The 27,762-nt window shown below is 42.4% G+C and overlaps 1 protein-coding gene across 1 annotated transcript; it reads left to right on the top strand.

Annotated features, from left to right (window-relative positions):
• Positions 1–6,644: 6,644 nt before the first annotated feature.
• spaca6 (sperm acrosome associated 6) lies at positions 6,645–18,468 on the top strand. The gene is made up of 9 exons (XM_046315628.1): positions 6,645–6,858; positions 6,961–7,047; positions 10,139–10,210; positions 14,414–14,437; positions 14,756–14,833; positions 15,986–16,089; positions 16,379–16,535; positions 16,913–17,096; positions 18,330–18,468. Exons 1-9 carry the CDS (start codon positions 6,645–6,647, stop codon positions 18,433–18,435), a joined length of 1,026 nt encoding a protein of 341 aa, XP_046171584.1. The 3' UTR covers positions 18,436–18,468.
• The last annotated feature ends 9,294 nt before the right edge of the window (positions 18,469–27,762 follow it).

Genomic DNA, 27,762 nt, shown 5'->3' with positions numbered 1-27,762 from the left:
CCCATGTAGGACTCTTTGATGTCTGATAGGATCTCCTTTGTCTGTTGATGTCTGATTGGATCTCCCCATGTAGGACTCTTTGATATCTGATAGGATCTCCTTTGTCTGTTGATGTCTGTTGTTTTCCTGGTCAATATGCCTCCACTCCTCAACCGCCACCTGCTGGCTGCTAAATTAAGATTACAAACAGCTATTATCGTTAGACCATAGTTTATAGGCTAAAGAGAAATCTTGCCCAAGGAGAGTGCATTCAGAGTCGTTCCCTCCAAGACTATACACACACAGCAAGCATACTGTACATGTGTACACACACACATACGGAAGCAAGCACGCATGCACACACACACATGATTTAGACGCTTCCGCGCCCTCAAAGACTTGTGTACATCGATGATAGTCTTTACAGTGTAACAAGGTTAGAGCACTTTATGACCAATCATGATGCTTACACATCAAACCTTACATTTATGACCCGTCTCTCTGAACAGACAACCAAGTGGCGAAATAAGATTCTATTTCAGGTCCGCATTCCCCTCAGGGGCCCTGTGATTCTGTTATACAATAAACACATATGTACAAATGAGGTAACAAGATGTTCTCTCTGAGGACCTGAGAGCAACACAGATATCCCAGCTGACTGTCATGAGGCTGGCATCTGCCTTTGGTTATTACCAGCCATTAATGCTAGTTTCTATGGGAATAATGGATATACTGTAGTAGTCTGCATGCTTCACTCCGGTATTGATTTGGTCCTCCTATCTGGGCGGTTTATTTGGTGTTTTCTCTGTCATTCAAGCTGCCGTTTATTAACTGTAGAGATATTAACGGCTGGATGATTGATGTAAACCTGGAAGGCAGTGGTGATATCAGGATCGCAGTTCATGTGCTCTCCTTTGGCTTGGTGCACCTTCACTTCTCACCCTGTTTGAAATTCTAACCCTCCCCCTCCATTCCCTCTGCTTCCGAGTCTCTCTGACACCCTCTAAGCTCCCCCTGTCTAACACACACATTTCTCCTCATTCCCAGACACACACACCAGCACAGAGCCCACAGACTGCAAAGAGGGGGCTGGGCGGGTAAGTGGAGACGTGTTATTCGAAAAACGTGAGATATAAAGCGAGAGGGATATGGAGGGTAGGAGAGAGAGAGAGAGAGAGGAGAGAGAGAGAGAGAGAGAGAGAGAGAGAGAGAGAGAGAGAGAGAGAGAGAGAGAGAGAGAGAGAGAGAGAGAGAGAGAGAGAGAGAGAGAGAGAGAGAGAGAGAGAGAGAGAGAGAGAGAGAGAGAGAGAGAGAGAGAGAGAGAGAGAGAGAGAGAGAGAGAGAGAGAATGAGTTTTAGATTTATATTGGGGACAAGGCATGTAGAAGTGGGAGGGATGCTCAGAGCAGAGAGAGGAGACTGGAGAATGAGACCATGAAAGCAAGAAGGAGGGGGAAAGCGAGAAGATAGACTTTGTGTATGTGTGGGGGGGGGGGGGGTATTTATGTGTGTGTGTACGTGTGTGCAAGACAGTTTGTGTTTTGTTTTTTGGGAGGGGGTGCGCATATGCATATATATGTTCATATGTGCGTGCGTTTTAGCGTGTATGTGTGTTTGTGTTCCCGGTGACACAGATTGATGGAGGGAGAAGACAGAGGCTGAGGGGACTGTGCTGGTGGCGTTGGGGGAGGTAGGTAGAGAGTAGAGCATTGCAGGATAATAGAATCAATACTGTTGTCTGTAACATACCTGCCGTTGGGCTTTCAGTCTGGCCCCAGTAGCCAGTCAGCCATCAGACCCAGCCGCCGTAGAGCAAAGACAGAGAACGAGAGGGGGGACAAAGAGAGAGAAAAGGAGGGGAAATGCAGGCATTGCCGCCTTCTTTTTTATTTCCCTCAAATGATGGTGAATGAAGATGGAGTGTTGAAAAAGGCTAAGTTTGATTCCTTTGTGTTTTTTAAACCTTTGTGTTTTGTTTAGTGCCTCTGCCGCCAAGATGTACTGGAACTTTGGATAGAGGAAGATACCGTCCTTTTGTGTCTCTGTGCCTGTATTTGTGTGCATATGCATGTATGTGCGTGTCCGTGTCCGTGTGTGTCCGTGTCCGTGTGTGTGTGTGTGTGTGTGTGTGTGTGTGTGTGTGTGTGTGTGTGTGTGTGTGTGTGTGTGTGTGTGTGTGTGTGTGTGTGTGTGTGTGTGTGTGTGTGTGTGTGTGTGTGTGTGTGTGTGTGTGTGTGTGTGTGTGTGTGTGTGTGTGTGTGTGTGTGTGTTTAATCAACAACTGCACCATCAGAGGACACATGTTGAGGGAGACATGTTGTCCACATGTCTGTGTCGCTGCTACTCTATGTGTTTGTCTTGTTTCTCCTCTAGATTCCCAGATTGCTTTAGTCAATCTGTCTCTGCTTTTCTGCGTTTTTAATTATCTTTCTCACACGTTGATGATATTCCATTTAGAATGATGAAAGGGGATTGGGAACTCGTTTGAGATTGGAATTGATGGAGAGAGGAAATCTATCTTGGTAGATATTTTGATGTGGTTTATCAGTATATGGCTGATATCTGCACCTGCGTTCACACCATATGGGTGTTCAAAAGCAGAATTTAGTTTGAGATTGCAGTATTGCGGTAAAAACGGTATCTACAGATCCAACTGAAGTGTATTAATAATATGGACTTGAAACTTGAACCGCAGATAAATCCATAATTCATTAGTGTGTGAAGTTGTGACAAATGTCTTCAAATGGCTCTTCTTTCCTTTCTGTAAAGACTCACCCTGTTTCACATCCATCAGCATCTATTTATTTCTGATAAACAGATACGGCCGATAGTTGATTCTTTATTTAACTCATTGATTGTATTTTTCTCATTATTTGAAAGTATTGTCACAAAGAGAATTTACCTGTGTTAGAGTCAGTCAGTGTGTCAGTCAGACTGTCTACCAATAGGTGGCACTGCTACGCCAAATTTTCTCTCACAGAACTTTTGCTCTTGGCACTGTAGTAGGATATATTGGACACAATGTACTTGAGTAGTTATTTAAACAAATAAACATGTTTGAGAGAAGTGTATGTACAGTAACATGTTCTTATTTCATAGTGTTTGACTGTCCCTTAGAATGACGCAATTTCATTCCCTCCCTCCGCAGGTAGAGTCGGACATTTTGGAAAATTGTATCCAGCGACATCTTGCTAAGATGGATGCAAAGGCTTCTCTCTTCACCCTTCCACATCCTCCTTTAACCCTGCACGACCATCATGTCCTGTGTCCCCATCTCACCCTGTGAGTGAGAGCACAGCTCCTGTCCTTCATTTGAACCACTGTCAGACTAACAAAGGCAACATCTACCTGTAATTGCCAGTGAAGACAGGGAGACAGTGGCTCAACCAGTAGGAGTTAGAAGAGAGAAAGGCCAGAATTGCTCTTTAAGTCCTCGTAAGCAGATGTAGCCATTCTTGGCCCGTAGCTGGTTGCCCCGGTGAACATAGTGTTGTTAAATTGCAGAGCAGACCCACACAATCATGCTGGAGATTGTCAAGTGTTACATAGTGGTATATTAAGTGTAGAGGAATTATACTGACTGGGACTATTTTATTCTGATTGACACAGCTCAGTGGACTGCCTAGGGGGTCCGTAGAGGCAAATGTCTCTAAAGAGCTATTAGAGAAATGATTCAGAGCCGAGGTTATTAAGATAGTATATTACATATTAACAGAATATATTAGGTATGAATACACACACTGTCAATCAGTATACCTCTAGAAGGTATGTATTATATTGTATGTTATACCACAGCATTGTTGAATACTTGTTTCCTGATTGGCGAGAAGGGCATTCTAGAATGGACATTAACAAGTTGTTATACAGAATGTCTGGAATGTGTATTAATTATATTACATGTTTCATATTGTTTCATATGTTTCATTATGTTTCACATTTCAAACCCACACAGGAGCGGGCCGGTTGCCGCAGAAATGAAAATGTCAGACGAGGTCATAGCTTTGTGTCGTCGGTGCGACGATGCGTTTCTTTTTTCTTTCGTAAAAAATCATTTCATCCATCTGGCCACCTTTGCTTATGTGAAACGCCTGTGGAACTACTTTTCCCAGCATGCCCCTCTGTCCCTGAGACCCTTAACCTGTGAGGTCATAGTAGGTCACAGGTGAGGTCCTTGGGAACAGGGCTGCATTCATGTTCATCATTGTGGAGAAAAAGAGAAGAGAAGAGTCGCTGTGGAAGATGACTTACTGTTTTTATACGTCAATGAACTCCTTGTTATTTCCCATAGAATGTTCCAGTGTAAAGAATGCAATGTAATAGTGTTTCAACTGGTGTTTCCTTTTAAAGTGATCATAGTTAGAGTTGCTTCCACACATCTGAATAAAAAACAAAATCCCAGACTTTGACACAGAGGGTGGATGTCCCATGTCTTTATATCTGATAATGGTACACACAGCCCTATCCATTCTGCAGGTCTCTACTGACTGTTGTGGTACTTATGTACTTGTCTGAAGTGTGATTCCCTCCTAACAACAAATACCTGTGGAAGAGGATGTCTGTCTGTGACCTCAGGGGGCCCACCCTATTGGCTGGCTTTGTGTTCTAACCCATCATGGGAGCCAATCAGAAGACAGCTCATGATCCAAATGAAATAAAGTATTGACACACTGTTACTGTATTTTTGTTACTGTATAAATTGTATGTCTTAATTCCTAAATAAAGACAGAGTAATGTAAACGATGTGACAGTCTGTGTGAACGTGTCAAGAGGAGCATGCTATGAGCTATGTCTGGCAGATCTGCATGGGAGACACTCCAGAGGTGTAAAACATGTTATCATCTAATTGAAGACTTAATGTTAATGTGACTGCTGGCACTGAAGCACTAACTACAGCTGCAAAGCCACATTTAACATATCCCGTACTATCATCTAGGTAATGTACAAACATGCAGCCATCCAGAAATATCATCCTGCTGACCTCCCAGTCACACACTAGATATTAATGGCGAGGATTTCAATCCTTAAATGTAAATAAACAGAACTGAATGAACATTTAGCTTTACTGCCTGAAGTGTCAGTTCATCAAAGTGCCCTTGTTGGCTACACACACAAAACTAGACACACAGTCTTGTACAGCTAATCTTGCGGGGACACACAATTCAGTTCTATTCAAAATCCTATTTTCCCTAACCCCTAAACTTAACCGTAACCCTAAGCCGTACTCTTACCCTAACTCTAACCTTAACCCTAAACTTAAACCAAAAACCTAACCTTAACCCTAAACCTAACCCTAGCTCCTAACCCTAACCCTGAACATAATTCTAAGCCTAACGCAAATTCTAACCTTAAGCCTAAACCCCCTAGAAATAGCATTTTACCTCGTGGGGACTAACACAACGTCCCCAGTTGGTCACACACAGGCACACACATGTATTTGTGCCCCCCCCCCCAGCTTTGAAGCTAGGGAGGCTGTCTGACTGGTTGTCTGACTCTGGCAGTCCTGGAGCAGACTCTTGGCCAATATTGATTAGCTTGTCTGTGTGGAGACAGATGAATGCTTTAGTACCCAGCTCACCATGCCACTGGAAATATATTAACTTGGTGTATTAGGCACCCTGTCTGGTTACCATGGAGACACAGAGAGAGAGAGAGATGGGGAGAGTGGGGGTTGTGGGGGGAGGGGAGGGGATAAGGGATGTGATGAGGCAGTGGGCTTGATTGGTAGTCTCTCTCTCTCTCTGTTGTCTCATGATCTCTCTTTTTCTCTCTCTTCCATGTCTTTATCCTTTTTTTCAATCTCTCTTTCTCTCTCATTAATTAGGGATTGGCACTTTTTTCCATCACTCATTATCTCAATAATTTCAGTGTCCTCCTCTGCACAGGGTTTATTTCCCTTTCTGTTTCCCTCTCCCTCTCCAGACCACCAGTGAGCCTGTCTTCATTCATTTTTGTTTTGGCTCCTTCATAGACAAACTTCTACTCTGTATTGTTACGGTTTCATGAGCATTTTAAACTATCTTCACCCCCCTAGTTCCCCTCGCTCCCTCCCTCCCTCCGTCCGCCCCTCCCTCCCTCCCTCCCTCTCTCCCTTCCTCCCCGCTCCCTCCCTCCCTCCCTTCCTCCCCGCTCCCTCTCTCCCTTCCTCCCCACTCCCTCTCTCCCTCCCTCCCTCCGTCTGTCCCTCCCTCCCTCCCTTCCTCCCCGCTCCCTCTCTCACTCCATCCCTCTGCTCTGCAGTAAAACTGGTGCATTGTGGTAGCAGAGAGAGGGGACCAGAGACAATGGAATTGAGAAGAAAGGTGGTTGAAACTGACACAGGCAAAGAGAAGGCTTTGGTGCTCTTTCTATACCTAGTCATGAAGTGGGAGAGCATTTCACATGTATTACACTGTCATTGTCAGATATAAGTGGAGTGGTTTAAAGACACTTACACCTCAAGTGAAGATGAACATCTGCTCTGCACAAATCACCATGGGCTCAAAGACACGGCATTTCATTTAGTGTGTCATGCAAATGGAATATCCATGGAACCTGAATTAGAATTCTATGTGAATATCTTGTATCTCAGTGACATCCTTTATGACATCATACATTCATATTCAACACCACAGTAAGTTTTGGAACCTCAACCAACATTTCCCACATGACAGCACATCATCCTGAAGATGTGGAAGTGGGGGTTGTGGGTTCTGTATGCCAGCACGTTGTTCAAACCCTCTTCTAGCTGCTATCAGTGCTTTGTGGAGGTTGAAGACAGCATACGTCTGTGTTGGGGACACGTCCTCACCGAATACAACATTCGAAATGTAGACTCGTGCTTTAAAAAACTAGAGAATATATTCAATAACAACCAGAAAGTGATTGAGGCAGGACGAGTTGGTGAGAAAACTGATCCTGTTTTATTCAGGCACTGTGATTTGGCTTCCTAGATGGGTTATACAATAAGAGGATGATAAGAACTTGGAACTTTGTATTTCTCAGGGAAAGGTTATGATCAGAAGCTGAAGGAGATCCTAAATGCTGAGATCATGCCCATGGCGGAGGAATTTGACAAGAAGATGAATGATGGTACAAGTCCTGCTGTCTGCGTCATTCCCAACAAAATAGTCCTTTCCTCATGTGCTTTCCTCACCGCTAATGGTGTTGGGAGACGACATTAAATAATTGCTTTTGGAGAGAGAGTTAGGTTATTACGGTGGATTTAGTTTTTTGCATACTGTATCACAGTCATGGATGTTCAAAGTTTGATCAGAGAATACTTTGCCTTCCAAGAATGGAATGGACATTTTATTTGATGCACACAACCACCATTACTAGGTATGACTGTGAGATGTGGTTGTCTTACCTAACTACCTTAAGATAAATCCTCTGCAGATGTAGGGTCATCATTTGAGACAGTTTGCTACAGCAGGAAAAGAATCCTGCAGCAACAGGAAATGTGAATTAGTATGTGGATCATAATTAATGGACATTTGTGTAGGGGTTGATACATTTAAGGTAAAAACAAGTCTGAAATGTTAAAGTGTAAAGTGCAAACTTCAGAAGTATTAAAACCTCAAATACACAACATGTTTTACATTTCCTGCTTGGCAGGGAAGTACCCCTGCAACAGGGTGATTCAATTGTAATCCTGTAACTGTAAGTCGCTTTGGATAAGAGTTTCGGCTAAATGACTAAGATGTAAATGTACTGTATAACTCTCTCTCAAACTTTCCTACATCCCCATGCTTTTTGATTCCCTTGTTTTACACTGGATGTTTTACACTGGATATTTTACACTGGGGGAAGTGTTTTACACTGGATATTTTACACTGGGGAAGTGTTTTACACTGGATATTTTACACTGGGGGCAGTGTTTTACACTGGATGTTTTACATTGGATATTTTACACTGGAGGCAGTGTTTTACACTGGATATTTTAGATATTTTACACTGGAGGCAGTGTTTTACACTGGATATTTTACACTGGGGCAGTGTTTTACACTGGATATTTTACACTGGCTGTGTTGTACACTGGATATTTTACAGTGTTTTACACTGGATGTTTTACATTGGGGGCAGTGTTTTACGCTGGATATTATACACTGGATGTTTTACACTGGGGACAGTGTTTTACACTGGATGTTTTACATTGGGGGCAGTGTTTTACACTGGATATTTTACATTGGATATTTTACACTGGAGGCAGTGTTTTACACTAGATATTTTAGATATTTTACATTGGATATGTTTTACACTAGTGGGTGCAGTGTGTTTTACACTAGATATTTTACATTGGATATTTTATACACTGGATGTTTTACACTGGGGACAGTGTTTTACACTGGATGTTTTACATTGGGGGCAGTGTTTTACGCTGGATATTATACACTGGATGTTTTACACTGGGGACAGTGTTTTACACTGGATGTTTTACATTGGGGGCAGTGTTTTACGCTGGATATTATACACTGGATGTTTTACACTGGGGACAGTGTTTTACACTGGATGTTTTACATTGGGGGCAGTGTTTTACACTGGATATTTTACATTGGATATTTTACACTGGAGGCAGTGTTTTACACTAGATATTTTACACTAGTGGCAGTGTTTTACACTGGATATTTTACACTGGGGGCAGTGTTTTACACTAGATATTTTACACTGGGGGCAGTGTTTTACACTAGATATTTTACACTGGAGGCAATGTTTTACACTAGATATTTTACACTGGGGGCAGTGTTTTACACTAGATATTTTACACTAGTGGCAGTGTTTTACACTAGATATTTTACACTGGGGCAGTGTTTTACACTGGATATTTTACACTGGGGGCAGTGTTTTACACTGGATATTTTACACTGGGGGCAGTGTTTTACACTGGATATTTTACACTGGATGTTTTACACTGGTGGCAGTGTTTTACACTGGATATTTTACACTGGATATTTTACACTGGGGCAGTGTTTTACACTTGATGTTTTACACTGGGGGCAGTGTTTTACACTAGATATTTTACACTAGGGCAGTGTTTTACACTGGATATTTTACACTGGGGCTGTGTTGTACACTGGATATTTTACACTGGGGACAGTGTTTTACACTGGATGTTTTACATTGGGGGCAGTGTTTTACACTGGATATTTTACATTGGATATTTTACACTGGGGGCAGTGTTTTATGCTGGATATTATACACTGGATGTTTTACACTAGTGGCAGTGTTTTACACTAGATATTTTACACTGGAGGCAGTTTTTTTCCACTAGATATTTTACATTGGATATTTTACACTGGGGGCAGTGTTTTACGCTGGATATTATACACTGGATGTTTTACACTGGGGACAGTGTTTTACACTGGATGTTTTACATTGGGGGCAGTGTTTTACACTGGATATTTTACATTGGATATTTTACACTGGGGGCAGTGTTTTACGCTGGATATTATACACTGGATGTTTTACACTAGTGGCAGTGTTTTACACTAGATATTTTACACTGGAGGCAGTGTTTTACACTAGATATTTTACACTGGGGGCAGTGTTTTACACTGGATATTTTACACTGGGGGCAGTGTTTTACACTAGATATTTTACACTGTGGGCAGTGTTTTACACTAGATATTTTACACTGGAGGCAGTGTTTTACACTAGATATTTTACACTAGTGGCAGTGTTTTACACTAGATATTTTACACTGGGGGCAGTGTTTTACACTGGATATTTTACACTGGGGGCAGTGTTTTACACTGGATATTTTACACTGGATGTTTTACACTGGTGGCAGTGTTTTACACTGGATATTTTACACTGGATATTTTACACTGGGGCAGTGTTTTACACTTGATGTTTTACACTGGGGGCAGTGTTTTACACTTGATATTTTACACTGGGAGCAGTGTTTTACACTGGATAATTTACACTGGATGTCTTACACTGGGGGCGGTGTTTTACACTGGATATTTTACACTGGGGGCAGTATTTTACACTGGATGTTTTACACTGGATGTAGCAGCAGACTATTAAATCAGTTCAGCTCTGGTACAAATGGACGCTGTAGACACTCTTTACTGTAGACGCACACACGCACACGCGCACACACACACACACACACTTCCATGGGAGCAATTGAGATATATTTTTCCTCTCCTTCTCTCCTTCTTCTCTCTCTATCCATCAGACACAGTGTATGACGAGAGGTTACTGACAGCTGCAGATAATTTCATTGCGGCTGCCTTCAAACTGCCTAGAGGTGAGACATAATCGCCTTCTCTCCCTTGTAATTCCTTTTCCTCACTACTACCTCACACCATATTTCAGAACCTTTCTTTCATATCCAGACCGTTACTTGCCATGGGGTAAGTAGCATCAGAGAAATGTCTTCATTCTTACCTTTTCCCAAACTGTCATCTGTATAGTGTGGACTCTGTATAGTATGGACTCTGTATAGTATGGGCTCTGTATAGTATGGACTCTGTATAGTATGGGCTCTGTATAGTATGGGCTCTGTATAGTATGGGCTCTGTATAGTATGGACTCTGTATAGAATGGACTCTGTATAGTATGGACTCTGTATAGAATGGACTCTGTATAGTATGGACTCTGTATAGTATGGGCTCTGTAAAGTATGGGATCTGTATAGTATGGGCTCTGTATAGTATGGGCTCTGTAAAGTATGGACTCTGTATAGTATGGGCTCTGTATAGTATGGACTCTGTAAAGTATGGACTCTGTATAGTATGGGCTCTGTATGGACTCTGTAAAGTATGGATGTATGGACTCTGTATAGTATGTATAGTATGGGCTCTGTATAGTATGGACTCTGTAAAGTATGGACTCTGTATAGTATGGGCTCTGTAAAGTATGGACTCTGTAAAGTATGGACTCTGTAAAGTATGGACTCTGTATAGTATGGGCTCTGTATAGTATGGACTCTGTAAAGTATGGACTCTGTATAGTATGGGCTCTGTAAAGTATGGACTCTGTAAAGTATGGACTCTGTATAGTATGGACTCTGTATAGTATGGGCTCTGTAAAGTATGGACTCTGTATAGTATGGGCTCTGTAAGGGTATGGACTCTCTATAGTATTGGCTCTGTAAAGTATGGACTCTGTAAAGTATGGACTCTGTATAGTATGGACTCTGTATAGTATTGGCTCTGTACAGTGGTGGAAAAAGATTCTCAATTGTCATACTTGAGTAAAAGTACAGATACCTTAATAGAAAATAACTCAAGTAAAAGTGAAAGTCACCCAGTAAAATACTACTTGAGTAAAAACCTAAAAGAGTTTGGTTTTAAATATACTTCAGTATCAAAAGTAAATGGAATTGCTGAAATGTTCTTAAGTATCAAAAGTACAAATAAAAATATAAACCATTTCAAATTCCTTATATTAAGCAAACAGACGGCACAATTGTTTTTTAAAAGGAACAATGTATGGAGTAAAATGTGCATTATTTTCTTTAGGAATGTAGTGAAGTAAAAGTAAAAGTTGGGAAAAAATATAAATAGTAAAATACAGATACCCCAAAAAAACTACTTAAAAAGTATTTTACTTAAGTACTTTACACCACTCACTCTATATACAGTGGGGAGAACAAGTTTTGATACACTGCCGATTTTGCAAATGTTCCTACTTACAAAGTATGTAGAGGTCTGTCATTTTTATCATAGGTACACTTCAACTGTGAGAGATTTAATCAAAAACAAAAATCCAGAAAATCACATTGTATGATTTTTAAGTAATTCATTTGCATTTTATTGCATGACATAAGTATTTGATACATCAGAAAAGCAGAACTTAATATTTGGTATTGAAACCTTTTTTTGCAATTACAGAGATCATACGTTTCCTGTAGTTCTTGACCAGGTTTGCACACACTGCATCAGGGATTTTGGCCCAGTCCTCCATACAAACCTTCTCCAGATCCTTCAGGTTTCGGGGCTGTCGCTGGGCAATACGGACTTTCAGCTCCCTCCAAAGATTTTCTATTGGGTTCAGGTCTGGAGACTGGCTAGGCCACTCCAGCACCTTGAGATGCTTCTTATGGAGCCACTCCTTAGTTGCCCTGGCTGTGTGTTTTGGGTCGTTATCATGCTGGAAGACCCAGCCACGACCCATCTTCAATGCTCTTACTGAGGGAAGGAGGTTGTTGGCCAAGATCTCGCAGTACATGGCCCCATACATCCTCCGCTCAATATGGTGCAGTTGTCCTGTCCCCTTTGCAGAAAAGCATCCCCAAAAAATGATGCTTCCACCTCCATGCTTCACAGTTGGGATGGTGTTCTTGAGGTTGTACTCATCCTTCTTCTTCCTCCAAACACGGCGAGTGGAGTTTAGACCAAAAAGCTCTATTTTTGTCTCATCAGACCACATGACCTTCTCCCATTCCTCCTCTGGATCATCCAGATGGTCATTGGCAAACTTCAGACGGGCCTGGACATGCGCTGGCTTGAGCAGGGGGACCTTGCTTGCGCTGCAGGATTTTAATCCATGACGGCATAGTGTGTTACTAATGCTTTTCTTTGAGACTGTGGTCCCAGCTCTCATCAGGTCATTGACCAGGTCCTGCCGTGTAGTTCTGGGCTGATCCCTCACCTTCCTCATGATCATTGATGCCCCACGAGGTGAGATCTTGCATGGAGCCCCAGACCGAGGGTGATTGACCGCCATCTTGAACTTCTTCCATTTTCTAATAATTGCGCCAACAGTTGTTGCCTTGTCACCAAGCTGCTTGCCTATTGTCCTGTAGCCCATCCCAGCCTTGTGCAGGTCTACAATTTTATCCCTGATGTCCTTACACAGCTTTCTGGTCTGGGCCATTGTGGAGAGGTTGGAGTCTGTTTGATTGAGGGGGTGGACAGGTGTCTTTTATACAGGTAACGAGTTCAAACAGTTGCAGTTAATACAGGTAATGAGTGGAGAACAGGGCGGCTTCTTAAAGAAAAATGAACAGGTCTGTGAGAGCCGGAATTCTTACTGGTTGGTAGGTGATCAAATACTTGTGTCATGCAATAAAATGCAAATTAATTACTTAAAAATCATACAATGTGATTTTTGGATTTTTGTTTTAGATTCCGTCTCTCACAGTTGAAGTGTACCTATGATTAAAAAAATTACAGACCTCTACATGCTTTGTAAGTAGGAAAACCTGCAAAATCGGCAGTGTATCAAATACTTGTTCTCCCCACTGTAGTATACACTCTGTATAGTATGGGCTCTGTATAGTATGGGCTCTGTATAGAATGGACTCTGTATAGTATGGACTCTGTATAGTATGGGCTCTGTATAGAATGGACTCTGTATAGTATGGACTCTGTATAGTATGGGCTCTGTATAGTATGGACTCTGTATAGTATGGGCTCTGTATAGTATGGACTCTGTATAGAATGGACTCTGTATAGTATGGACTCTGTATAGTATGGACTCTGTATAGAATGGACTCTGTATAGTATGGGCTCTGTATAGTATGGGCTCTGTATAGAATGGACTCTGTATAGTATGTGCTCTGTATAGTATGGACTCTGTATAGTATGGACTCTGTATAGTATGTACTCTGTATAGTATGGGCTCTGTATAGAATGGACTCTGTATAGTATGGACTCTGTATAGTATGGACTCTGTACAGTGGTGGAAAAAGTTTCTCAATTGTCATACTTGAGTAAAAGTACAGATACCTTAATAGAAAATTACTCAAGTAAAAGTGAAAGTCACCCAGTAAAATACTACTTGAGTAAAAACCTAAAAGTGTTTGGTTTTAAATATACAGTACTTAAGTATCAAAAGTAAATGGAATTGCTGAAATGTTCTTAAGTATCAAAAGTACAAATAAAACTATAAACCATTTCAAATTCCTTATATTAAGCAAACAGACGGCACAATTAAAAAAACATTTTTTTACGGATAGCCAGGGGCACACTTCAAAACTCCATAATTTGCAAATGAAGCATTTGTGTTTAGTGAGTCTGCCAGATCAGAGGCAGTAGGGATGACCAGGGATGTTCTCATGATAAGTGTGTGAGTTAGACCATTTTCCTGTCAAAATGTAACGAGTACTTTTGGGTGTCAGGGACAATGTATGGAGTAAAAAGTGCATTATTTTCTTTAGGAATGTAGTGAAGTAAAAGTAAAAGTTGGGAAAAAATATAATTAGTAAAAGACAGATACCACAAAAAACTACTTAATAAGTATTTTTACTTAAGTACTTTACACCACTGACTCTGTATAGTAATGGCTCTGTATAGTATGGGCTCTGTATAGCTCTGTATATTACTTTTATCAGTCTAACGATATACTTGGATCTACACTGAACCATGTCAATCAAGTCAAGACAACTTGTCATGTCGATGTTCATCAGTAAAAATGTTTTTGTTGTTGTTGCTTAAATAGTTTTCTCCGCCTCTTCTTTCTTTCTTGTCATTTTGTTTGTTTTCCCCCTATTATCTCTACCCAGCTTCTGGATGTTTCCCTCCATGTGGTGAGTGACTGTTTCCTCTGCCATTGTTCCTCCTGGCATGACCTTCCTGTTGAACCTCATGAACTCTTAGTAGCTCTGCTCAGCCATGGCCTCAACATGTTAAAAAGATTCCAACTATTCTATGAATCAATCTATGATAGCAAGCTAGTTGTAATACCTGCTGTCAATATTATAGTTAAAATAGTTATACTAAGACGTGTTATACTAAGTATTAAATATATGTAATTTCCTATTGAATTCCTATGGTATTTCCTTTCTATTCTACCTTGTTCTAGAAATGTATAGGCTGTGTTGCATTTCCTCCCATGGGTTCCTCAGGTTATCAGACTTCTGGTTATGTCTACAACTGTATCACCTGTCAGTATGACTCCTGTGAGTTCCCACTTGACTGTCCAAGTGAGTAACAAAACACCACCACATCAAATCTATTGACCATTCACACCATTTTTTTTTCATAACTCAAATACCCTCATCTCCCCAATGCCTGGTTAAAATACTTAAAAGACTGTCTGTGTTAAAAGACTGTCTGTGCAGCACTGTCTCTGCAGGACTGTCTGTGCAGGTCCGTTTGTGTTGGACTGTCCTTGTAGGTCTGTCTGTGGAGGACTGTCTATGTAGATATGTCTGTGTAGGACTGTGTATGTAGGTCTGTCTGTGTAGGACTGTGTATGTAGTTCTGTCTGTGTAGGACTGTGTATGTTGTTCTGTCTGTGTAGGACTGTGTATGTACTTCTGTCTGTGTAGGACTGTGTATGTAGTTCTGTCTGTGTAGGATTGTGTATGACGTTCTGTCTGTGTAGGACTGTGTATGTAGTTCTGTCTGTGTAGAACTGTGTATGTAGTTCTGTCTGTGTAGGACTGTGTATGTAGTTCTGTCTGTGTAGGACTGTGTATGTAGTTCTGTCTGTGTAGGACTGTGTATGTAGTTCTGTCTGTGTAGAACTGTGTATGTAGTTCTGTCTGTGTAGAACTGTGTATGTAGTTCTGTCTGTGTAGGCTATATGTTACATAAGTGCATTTTCCCCTCATGAAAACATCCACTTGGTGCCTTTCATCCTTGAAATGTTCTTAGCAGTGAAGTCGGATGATTGTTTTGCACAGACAGCCTCCCCAAGGTACCCTTTAAATCCTTGGTTTCTTTATGTAAGGTGACAGTCCCCTCCCACACACCATGGTATTCATATCCACCCAGTGCTGCACAATTACTGTTCAGCATATCATCCCTTCCAGTGCACCCCGCTAGAGGCTGTATTTAAATATTATCATTAAGAAGGCTCAGACTGCCACTGTCTGCTGCCCCCTGAGAACAGCTTCACCACAAGGTGAGAGGGTTTCACTGTGTGTGTGTGTGTGTGTGTGTGTGTGTGTGTGTGTGTGTGTGTGTGTGTGTGTGTGTGTGTGTGTGTGTGTGTGTGTGTGTGTGTGTGTGTGTGTGTGTGTGTGTGTGTGTGTGTGTGTGTGTGTGTGTGTGTGTGTGTGTGTGTGTGTGTGTGTGTGTGCGTGCGTGCGTGCGTGCCTGCGTGCGTGCATGCGTGCGTGTGTCTACAGCAAAGAACATCACAGTCATGGAGAACAACCGGACACAGATGAGGTGTGACGTCCCCTTTCCCCTGCCTTATGAAATGAAAGTGGTCTGGAGGTTTGCAGAGGAGGTCAGTGGATGTTATGGGATGTAGCTAGTTCTCCTATCCTTAGAGTGCCAATACTGGAGATAATGGCCTAGCCCTAGCATGTCCATCATTATACAGTACCCACTACAAATCCTCACAATCAGGGCCCAAGTATGTCTTTAGATGAGAAACTCTCCCAAAACGATGAGCTGAATTATTAAAGTCATATTATAAAACCCTCCCTTTTCCTGAAACTTCCATTTAGACATGATTCCTTTGTAGCGAGAGAAGATCAGAGGATTGTGCAGTCATGTTGTCCCCTGACTTGCAGATCAGGACCCAGCAGGTGGATCAGTTTGATGAGGTGACAGTAGGGATAGACAGGCTCTACTCTATCCCCTCAGCGGGTCTGCGACACCAGGGTACATACCAGTGTGAGATCTACTCTGACCAGCGCTCCTTAGTCAGACTTTACTACCACCTCATAGGTAATGATAGTGTTGTAGAGAGACATTCATTCAAGTCCCATATTATTTTCTATGTGTTGTATGGTGGTCACTCCCCATTCACCATCAATGTGTAGCAAGGTGGTCATTTTGTGCCAGAGAGCTTAACCACACATCTTTGTATATATCTTTATAGTCGATGTATCTCCTCTCTTTTTCTCTGTTATCTCCTCTATCTATCTCTCTGTGCTCTGAGTCTCTGACCTCTCTCTCCGCCATCTCTATCTCTCCCTCAATCTCTCCATCCCCACTCCCATCCTCAACCCTGTCCACCCGTCTTCTCTATCTCTCTGTCTATTTCTTTCTCTCTCTCTTCTTCATCTCTCTATCTCTCCTTCCCCCCTCTCTCTCTGACCTAGTCATCCCCCAGGTGGTTGTAGGCCACAGTGAGCTGCAGGAGATATTTGATCTGTCACTGCTTCCAGGGGGCCAAATTGTCCCTGTGCCTGGTGGATGGTCCCTTGCCCTCCTCCGTCTCCCCCCTCCCTCTCTCCTCACGGCCTGTCTGACTTCTCTGCTGCTGCTGCTCTTCCTCTCCCTGGGGTAAGTGAACAGAGCTGTACAGTACTGCAGATATACCCTTCACTGCCCACATACAAAGTACACTTTTAGAAAAAAGGGTTCCAAAAGGGTTCTTTGGCTGTTCCCATAAAATAACCCTTTTTGGTTCCAGATAGAGTCCTGATGAAGACGTCTTGGCTGTCGAAACGATGTTGCTCCTAGAGTGTGCGGCTCTCCTTTTTTTTTCAGTAACTATTTTTTGTTCCATGTAGAACCCTCTGGAGAAAGGGTTCTATGTGGAACCAAATAAGGTTCTACCTGGAACCAAAATGGTTCTAACTTGGAAAAAAAACGTTTTTTCAAAGACAGCGTTTCCCAAACTTGGGACCCCAAGCTGTGCACATTTGTTTTTTGCCCTAACAATACACTGCTGATTCAAATGATCAAATCGTGATGATTAGATGATTATTTGAATGAGCTGTGTAGTGCTAGGACAAAAAACGAACCGTGCAACCCCGGAACGGCCCTGTTCTATGGAGACAGCCACAGAACCCTTTTAGGTTCTAGATAGCACCATTTGTATACACCCTATATACCCTCGGTGTCAGTGTCCCAGCTCACATACACAGAGCTGTAGATATACCTTTGACAGTGTTAGTATCCCTCCTCCCTCACAGATGGAGACAATCATGTATATTCTGTAGGCTATAGTATAGACGGTTATTAACGCAGAGAGTGCCTTAATACCCCTTAGCCGTGGCATATTCACCATACGGTGCCTCTTCAGGCCTTATTGCTTTATTAAAGCCATGTTGCTTTAACAGCATTGGATTGCTTTTTTGCCGTGTTGCCAATAAAGATGGTTTGAATCTGAACGTGACTTAACCAGAGAAAGGGCTGTCCCTGTCAAATACGGACAGGCAGTTTCAAATCCTTTCACATCTAGTTTCCAGAACAGTAATGAGGTTCATGTTTGCTATGTAACTGTGACACTATATCTCATTTCTTGGGGCCTAAAAGGATATGGCCACTTAGAGCTCCAATAGGACCAAAAATATTAGATTCTCCCTCAAAAATGACGCATATCTAGTCTCATATGATGGCCATCATACTCAATTCAGCACTCATACCAGAGCTGTTTTATTTATGCATTATGTCATGTGTATATTACAGATATTACCAAGGGGATATCCTAGTCTAGACATGGGTATAGTCTTACATATCACGGAGAAGCTCTCGTCTGGACTAACTCATCTGTGTCCCTGGTTGTTACAGGGTTCTGTACTGGTGGTCGATAAAGAAAGAGAAGAGTGATGTGGAGCAAGCTGAAGACGATCCAGATTCCAGGTGCCCAGTGCGGGAGATTTATCTACTGCAATAAAAACGAGCAATCGGTCTTTAGCTTGTTTCACCACTAGAGGGCGATAAGCACATGTTAATATCTGTAACTTCAGTGCTTTAAGGCAGGAGTCATGATGATCGGTTGCCTTTACCTTCCTGATGTAAGACATTATTTGTTATAATGACAATGATTAGGCTACTATTATCACCACATACTGTGGCATGGTGAGACCAGTGAATGCTTTATGGGACAGATTCAACACATTTTTACTTGTTCAAAGACCCCTACTGTTATGACAGATTCGATGTGATACATAATGTGACGTTTTTAATTAAGAAATCCTCAAATCTCAACCCTAACCTAGCCTCAACCCTAACCCTAAGCCTCAACCCTTACCGTAACCCTAGCTTCATTTCCACATCGCGGCTCAACCCTAACCTTCAACCCTAACCTTCAACCCTAACCCTCAACCCTAACCCTCAACCCTAACCTTCAACCCTAACCCTCAACCCTAACCCTCAACCCTAACCCTCAACCCTAACCCTCAACCCTAACCCTCAACCCTAACCTTGAACCCTAACCCTCAACCCTAACCCTCAACCCTAACCCTAACCCTAACCCTAACCCTAACCCTAACCCTAACCCTAACCCTAACCCTAAGCCTCAACCCTTACCGTAACCCTAGCTTCATTTCCACATCCCAGCTCAACCCTAACCTTCAACCCTAACCCTCAACCCTAACCCTCAACCCTAACCCTCAACCCTAACCTTCAACCCTAACCATAAACCTCAACCCTAACCTTCAACCCTAACCCTCTACCCTAACCCTCAACCCTAACCTTCAACCCTAACCCTCAACCCTAACCCTCAACCCTAACCTATAACCCTAACCCTCAACCCTAACCCTCAACCCTAAACTTCAACCCTAACGCTCAACCCTAACCCTCAACCCTAACCCTAACCCTAACCTTCAACCCTAATCCTCAACCCTAACCCTCAACCCTAACCCTCAACCCTAACCCTCAACCCTAACCTTCATTCCTAACCCTCAACCCTCAACCCTAACGCTCACCCTAACCCTCAACCCTAACCTTCAACCCTAACCCTCAACCCTAACCCTCAACCCTAACCCTCAACCCTAACCTTGAACCCTAACCCTCAACCCTAACCCTCAACCCTAACCCTCAACCCTAACCCTAACCCTCAACCCTAACCTTCAACCCTAACCCTCAACCCTAACCCTCAACCCTAACCCTCAACCCTAAACTTCAACCCTAACCCTCAATCCTAACCCTAACAACAACAACAAATATACATGGATTGTTAACTGTTAACTGATCATTAACTGTGACAGAGAGATGGATTAAAACTATTGTATGAATTAACCCCTTCATTGGTTGAAAAACATAGATCTAAAGAATGGTTTAAGCGATTTAGAAAATACAAAGTAATCTATTGTATTGTGTTTAATATAAAACTTTATTTTGCCCTGGTGAGGCAGACACGGTTATGCTACAGTATTGTCAACTTGATGTGGCTCATGAGTATTACTGTAATATTAGTTGACTGTATTCTGGCTAGGTGTTTGTGAGACTATTGTGACACTGACCATACCATGATGGAGGGAACATGATCTGAGGAGAGGCGGAGCGTTACTGGCGTTATAAACCCTCAGTGTGTGTCTAAATATATACAGACATGACTCATCGCTTAACCCAACCATTTAACAGGCGCTGAGGGTGTATTTCTTTCCTATGGTTTGTTCAGTTGTCTGGGCAATGGGTGATGCATCAAGGGGCCTCCTAGCTGGAGGTGTATTCTAGATTTTATCAAACCTGGAATCAAATGTTCCACTTCATGATATGCTGTTGTGGTTTGTGGCTTTTTGACCACCTACCGGACCAAACAATCTTTTTATTGTGTTTTTCTTAACCTTTATGTAACTGGGCAAGTCAGTTTTGAGAACACATTTTTATTTACAATGATGGCCTACCCCGACCAAACCCGGACGACGCTGGGCCAATTGTGTGCCTCCCCATGGGACTCTCAATCACGGCTGGATTTTATGGAGTTAATGGAGAAACCAAGGCAGAATCTCAAATTTGATGAAAATCAAAATGTGAAGTCCACTATATACAGTTGAAGTCGGAAGTTTACATACACCTTAGCCAACTACATTTAAACTCAGTTTTTCACAATTCCTGACATTTAATCCTCGTAAATATTCCCTGTTTTAGGTCAGTTAGGATTACCACTTTATTTTAAGAATTTAAAATGTCAGAATAATGCTAGAGAGAATGATTTATTTTAGCTTTTATTTCTTTCATCACATTCCCAGTAGGTCAGAAGTTTACATAGAATCAATTAGTATTTGGTAGCATTGCCTTTAAATTGTTTAACTTGAGTCAAAAGTTTTGGGTAGCCTTTCACAAGCTTCCCACAATAAGTTGGATTTATTTTGGTCCATTCCTCCTGACAGAGCTGGTGTAACTGAGTCAGGTTTGTAGGCCTCCGTGCTCACACACGCTTGTTCAATTCTGCCCACAAATGTTCTATAGGATTGAGGTCAGGGCTTTGTGATGGCCACTCACTCTACCTTGACTTTGTTGTCCTTAATCCATTTTGCCACAACTTTGGAAGTATGCTTGGGGTCATTATACATTTGGAAGACCCATTTGCGACCAAGCTTTAACTTCCTGACTGATGTCTTGAGATGTTGCTTCAATATATCCACATAATTTTCCTTCTTCATGATGCCATCATTTTTGTGAAGTGCACCAGTCCCTCCTGCAGCAAAGCACCCCCACAACATGATGCTGCCATCCCTGTGCTTCAAGGTTGGGATGGTGTTCTTCGGCTTACATGCCTCCCCTTGCATTTTACTTTAGTCATAAACTGTAGATTAATTCAATCAAACGCATTCAATTCAATAATTGAAAAAATTGTACCTCCATTTTCATTGAGTTGACATGAATTGACTTTGACCACAATCCTGTACACCACATGATCGCAGCATTTTATCATTGAGCATTAACCTTAACTTAGAGTCACCAATATCGCAAAGATGAATATATGTCACAAATCAGCCCGACGTTAGAGCCTGCCCCAGCCTCGACCACACCTGTAGCTTCCATCCTCATGGGGCTCTATATCACTCTGACAGAGGTCACATCACTGACTTCTACTGTCATTTTACCAGAGAAAAAGTCGTTTTATGTAATCACATCAGGTAAACCTGGAACTTGGCTTTGTTTGAAGTCTCCATTGATGTTCCCAGTACTCTACAGATGATGATTCCCAGTACATCCTAATGATGATGATGGACTGGACCCTCAAATTTGATTGAACTTTTATAAGGGAGTCAAGCTGAGACCAAGGTCTCTTTTACAGATGAGCCTGATGAAGGAACCAAGGTCTCTTTATTTGATGGACGATGTGGCTGCCTTTGTGTGTCCGTCATGGTTTGGAAAGGATTATGCTTTGTAAATGACATGCATTACATGCCAACTTATGTCTTGGTATCTGGGAGCCTGACCCTTTTCATCTCAACAACGAAGGCCTTTCCTTCAACTTGACTGGCACAAAGCCTGGTCGTAATACAATTATATCATCAGGGTGACATCTTTTGAGACCTCATGGTCAGGTTGTTGTAAAAGAAGGTTTTTAAATGTCTTTTTAGCGACCAGAAAAACACTTCTTTATCTGCTTCTCTGACCTGATACCAATCAAAATATGACATATTTCCCAGACGTCGCGATGTCGGTGTGTTAAAATATGACATATTTCCCAGACGTCTCGATGTCGGCGTGATAAAATATGACATATTTCCCAGACGTCTCAATGTTCGCGTGATAAAATATGACATATTTCCCAGACGTCTCGATGTCGGCGTGATAAAATATGACATATTTCCCAGACGTCTCGATGTCGGCGTGATAAAATATGACATATTTCCCAGACGTCTCGATGTCGGCGTGATAAAATATGACATATTTCCCAGACGTCTCGATGTCGGCGTGATAAAATATGACATATTTCCCAGACGTCTCGATGTCGGCGTGATAAAATATGACATATTTCCCAGACGTCTCGATGTCCGCGTGATAAAATATGACATATTTCCCAGACGTCTCGATGTCGGCGTGATAAAATATGACATATTTCCCAGACGTCTCGATGTTCGCGTGATAAAATATGACATATTTCCCAGACGTCTCGATGTCGGCGTGATAAAATATGTACAGTATTTGGGTGTAAAAACGTCTGACGTCTTTTCAACCAGAAAAACAATTTACAACCAGAAGGTTACGTCATGCCAATTGTCCCCTGTCCAGAAGCATCTCGGCCCATAGAAAGAATCAGTGTAGTTGGAACCAAGACAACTGTTTTTGCGATGATTCCAGTAACGGATTGTGACCTCACCAAGTGAGTGTGCAGTTTGTTACCTCACCCAATCAACCCTAAGGAACTCCCAGACAGTCCATAGGCTCCCCAGCCTGAGGAAACTCCCTTCGCTAGAGGCGTTGAAATACAGCATGACAAAAATAACCTCTGAGAAATGGTGTAATCTTACAGGATATTCCCCCCCCCCTCCTTTTCCAACTCTGAGAGGCAAAACTGGAGGTTTTATTGTAACTCTCACTGGGTGGGAAAAGTAGTGTTGTTTCCATAGCAGTTGTTGCATTTTGGTGGTAGTTAGGGGTAGTTAAAACTAGTGGTAGTCCATTTCAGTTGCATTACAATGCGTGTTCTCTGTCCGCATTTCACCTTTGTCCTTCTTGCTGTCTTCGTCTTTCATGCCTCACAACACGATTCACATAAGACCTCAGCATCTACTGGTTTCTCTGCATCTCGTACGATTATGATGTCGTTGTGGTACTAATGACAGTAATGAGAATCACGATCATATGATTACATTTACATAGCACTTCTCACAAGGCCTCAAAGCACTTCACTGTGCGTTGTCATCCCGTCCACAGTGAGTTGAGAACATCAGCTCCATTGGTATCAAAGTGGGTGACTGTTGATATGGAATGACTTTGAAACCTTGATTGGGAGGTGGAGATGGGAAGGAGATAGATCCGACCCTCAAACTTGCAAAACACACACACACACACCACATCTTTCAGTTTAGTCACATTACTGTGGGAGCAGCATGTCTCTCGTTGGGCTGCCAGCTGAGAGCTGAGAGCTGAGAGCACTCCTCCCAGACGCAGGGCAGGAGGCCTAGACAGGGTGGAGGAGGAAGGGATCATTTGAACCAGCTGCCAGGGGTAGTGATCTCCTGCTTTGTCACACAGAGACCTCCTCAGACCCTGTGTGACCAACTAACAGCCTGGGAACCCTGGTCTGAGTCCCAACATAAACCCAGCCCCTCGTATCAGCATCCTCCATCCACATCTCTGCGTCTGGGCTTTCACAGACGGTCAGGGCGTTTGGTGATAGTCACGTCATATATGTCACCTTATCAGATAGTATATATATCACATAGTCCCCCTCCTAAGCCAAGAAGTTAGAGAAGCCAGAAGTCTATAACATGATATTAACCCACATCTAGTGAGTGTGATGAGTAATGGTGATGACATAAACTGCTACCCTTCAGACCCTCACATACTCACCACAAGAATGTTTTGACTAATTTTAATCACCACCCTTGTTGTACTGGCAGTATTGACCGGCACTGGCTATCACCAGTTAGATTGGTTAAATTGATACTTAATACAGGGAAGCTTCCCAAAGTCATCATTTATGCATATAATTTTTTAAACATTTTTTAAATGTAAATTCTCCTCAATTTCGTGGTATCCAATTGGTAGTAGTTACCAATCCAAAGTCATAATTTATGCATATCATTTATTTTATTTTATATATATATATATATATTTACCCCTTTTTCCTCCCCAACTTCGTGATATCCAGTTGGTAGTCTTGTTTCGTGGCTGAAACTCCCGTACGGACTCGGGAGAGGCAAAGGTTGAAAGCATCCTCCGAAACACAACCCAACCAAGCCGCACTGCTTCTTGACACAATGCACATCCAAGCCAGCCGCACCAATGTGCTGGAGGAAACACCGTACACCTGGCGACCTGGTCAGCGCCCACTCCACCTGGCCCGCTAGTGCGGCAAGGATATCCCTGCCGGCCAAACACTCCTTATCCCGGACGACACTGGGCCAATTGTGCGCCACTCCATGAGCCTCCCAGTCACACAGAGCCTGGGCTCAAACCCAGAATCTCTGGTGGCACTGCGCCACCCGGGAGGCCCTATTTATGCACATAATTAATGTCATGTTCGTGCTCCCACATCTTGCACCAGAATGTGTTGAGGTGAGTAGGGGTTCCATCACCAATTGTAAGGGATGTTTTCCATATATTCAAATATATGTACCTGCATGGGGTCCACGCAGGTACAAAATAAATTAAATGAAGAAGAAGAAGAAAATGTATGAGTATTGCCAGATTAAACACATTTTGGACAAGGGATCTGTGCAATTTTTTGGAGGGTGCAATACAATACCCTGTAATATCATACAATTGATGTTCTTAATTGATGTTCTTGCTTTTATGAATTATGTTTCTTTTGTTACTGTGTGCTCAATTATATTGTTTTATACACATACGTGCATGTTTTATTATTCTGTTTTAATTGTAATGTATACAGGGCTCTCCTGTAAAATAGATTTGTTATCTCAATGTGACTCCCTGTTTAAATAAAGGTTGTAAGAAAAATGCAAGAAAAATAAATACAATTAATTGGGAGATGTGACGCGGAGGGATATTGATACGCCACAGTATCAATTATGTTAAAAACTACAGAATCCCCCCCCCCCAATTAAAAAAAAACATAAATGCACTGTAATCAAAGCTTTAAAGGTCCAATGCTGCTAATTGTTATATCTCAATAACATTTCTGGGTAAAAACTTGCAAGAAATTAGCTTTAAATTGCAAGAAATTAGCTTTAAAACTAAAAAAAACATCTCTGCCCCAAGGCAACATATTTTGAATTGCAGGAAATTTGCTTTATAACTACAAAATGTTCTCTCTGATGCCGACAGGGTAGCCTTTAAAATGTTTTTTTCCCATGGCCCGAGAGTTGATAAGTTAAGCCACGCCACTGCAGAAGCCACTGCAGAAGTCGTAGTAAAACTGCAACAACCTTTCATTCAATAGAATAAAAGTACAGTACAAAAATAACAGGTATCAGAATAAAAACGTCAATAACAACATTAACGTCAATGACGTCAATAATAACAAATAGTTCATTTGAGTATGATTTGTCCTAATAAAGAAACAAAAAGGGACCAGGCTTAAATACATCTGATTGGGTTTTAAGACCTGTTGTTGTGGACTATAGATACTGTAACTACTCCAGAAGATAAGTGTCAGATCTTATGGTTACAGAGACTCACTCAGGTGGAGCCCTGCATCATGTAACACTGACTGACTGACTAACTAGTAGGAATTGTGTTATGATATTATGTGGGGTCTCTGATGATTTTGCTATCAAAAAAGGGGTCCCCGACGCAAAAATGATTTGGGTACCCTTGCCTTAGAATATAAACTCAGCAAGAAAAGAAATGTCCTCTCACTGTCAACTGCGTTTATTTTCAGAAAACTTGTATGAACATAACAAGATTCAACAACTGAGACATAAACTGAACAAGTTCCACAGACATGTGACTAACAGAAATTGAAAAATGTGTCCCTGAACAAAGGGGGGGTCAAAATCAAAAGTAACAGTCAGTATCTGGTGTGGCCACCAGCTGCATTATGTACTGCAGTGCATCTCCTCCTCATGGACTGCACCAGATTCGCCAGTTCTTGCTGTGAGAAGTTACCCCACTCTTTCACTCAGTCACCTGCAAGTTCCTGGACATTTCTGGGGGGAATGGCCCTAGCCCTCACCCTCCGATCCAACAGGTCCCAGACGTGCAACAGGTCCCAGACGTGATTGAGATCCGGGCTCTTCGCTGGCCATGGCAGAACACTGACATTTCTGTCTTGCAGGAAATCATCTGAGGGTCATGGCAGGATGAGCAGGAAGGGTACCAGATGGCGGAGGAGGATGTCTTCCCTGTAACGCACAGAGCTGAAATTGCCTGCAATGACAACAAGCTCAGTCCGATGATGCTGTGATATACCGCCCCAAACCATGACGGACCCTCTACCTCCAAATCGATCCCGCTCCAGAGTGCAGGCCTCTGTGTAACGCTCATTCCTTCGACGATAAACGCGAATCTGACCATCACCCCTGGTGAGACAAAACTGTGTCTCGTCAGAGAAGAGCTCTTTTTGCCAGTCCTGTCTGGTCCAGCGACGGTGGGTTTTCTGCTGAGGCCCTGCCTTACTACAACAGGCCTACAAGCCCTCAGTCCAGCCTCTCTCAGCCTATTGCGGACAGTCTGAGCACTGATGAAGGGATTGTGCGTTCCTGGTGTAACTCGGGCAGTTGTTGTTGCCATCCTGTACCTCTCCCTCTTGTTAAACAGAAAACCCAAACATATGGCAGAAGATCCACAAGGTCTGCCATGAGATGTGACTGTATAGTTCCCTTAAGGAAAAGCACCTTTAGTAAATCTGTTTTCTCTGTGAGAGCTTCCCATGTCTGAAATACACTGCCATCAGACACACATAACTGCACCACATATCACACGTTCACAAAATGCTTGAAGACATGGCTAAAGGTCAATCAGATTTGTGAACATGGTCCCTAGCTGTGTGTTGCCGCTTTCCATGTTGTCTGTTGTCTGTAGCTTGTGAGGTGTGGAAACACTTTGTTGCTTTTATGAATTTTGTCTTGCTGCTTTTTGTTCTATGTTGCTATGTCTGTATGCTACGTCTTGCTTGTCCTATGTTGCTCTGTCTGTATGCTATGTCTTGCTTGTCCTATGTTGCTATTGTCTATATTGTAATTGTTTTTAATAACCTGCCCATGGACTGCGGTTGAAAATTAGCCGGCTGGCTAAAACCGGCACTTTTACTGAAACGTTTAAAAAAAATATATATATATAAACTCTAGCAGGTGTGATGTTTGGATGTACCGATCCTGTGCAGGTGTTGTTACACATGGTGTGCCACTGCGAAGACGATCAGCTGTCCATCCTGTCTATCTGTAACGCTGTCTTAGACGTCTCACAGTACGACATTGCAATTTATTTCCCTGGCCACATCTGCAGTCCTCATGCCTCCTTGCAGCATGACTAAGGCACATTCACACAGATGAGCAGGGACCCTGGGCATCTTTCTTTTGATGTTTTTCAGAGTCAGTAGAAAGGCCTCTTTAGTGTCCTACGTTTTCATAACTGTGACCTTAATTGCCTACCGTCTGTAAGCTGTTAATGTCTTAACGACCATTCCACAGGTGCA

This window comes from Oncorhynchus gorbuscha, linkage group LG19 (assembly GCF_021184085.1).
Source record: "Oncorhynchus gorbuscha isolate QuinsamMale2020 ecotype Even-year linkage group LG19, OgorEven_v1.0, whole genome shotgun sequence".
Taxonomy (NCBI): Eukaryota; Metazoa; Chordata; class Actinopteri; order Salmoniformes; family Salmonidae; genus Oncorhynchus; species Oncorhynchus gorbuscha.
This window is presented reverse-complemented; position numbering and strand designations above follow the sequence as displayed.

Bases quoted from the DNA above. Each gene is read 5' to 3' on its own strand.
- spaca6 (XM_046315628.1), top strand. From the start codon at position 6,645: ATGTGGAAGTGGGGGTTGTGGGTTCTGTATGCCAGCACGTTGTTCAAA. The intron at 14,438-14,755 runs GTGAGTGACTGT...TGGGTTCCTCAG, and splicing joins TGGATGTTTCCCTCCATGTG to GTTATCAGACTTCTGGTTAT. The intron at 16,090-16,378 runs GTCAGTGGATGT...CCTGACTTGCAG, and splicing joins TCTGGAGGTTTGCAGAGGAG to ATCAGGACCCAGCAGGTGGA.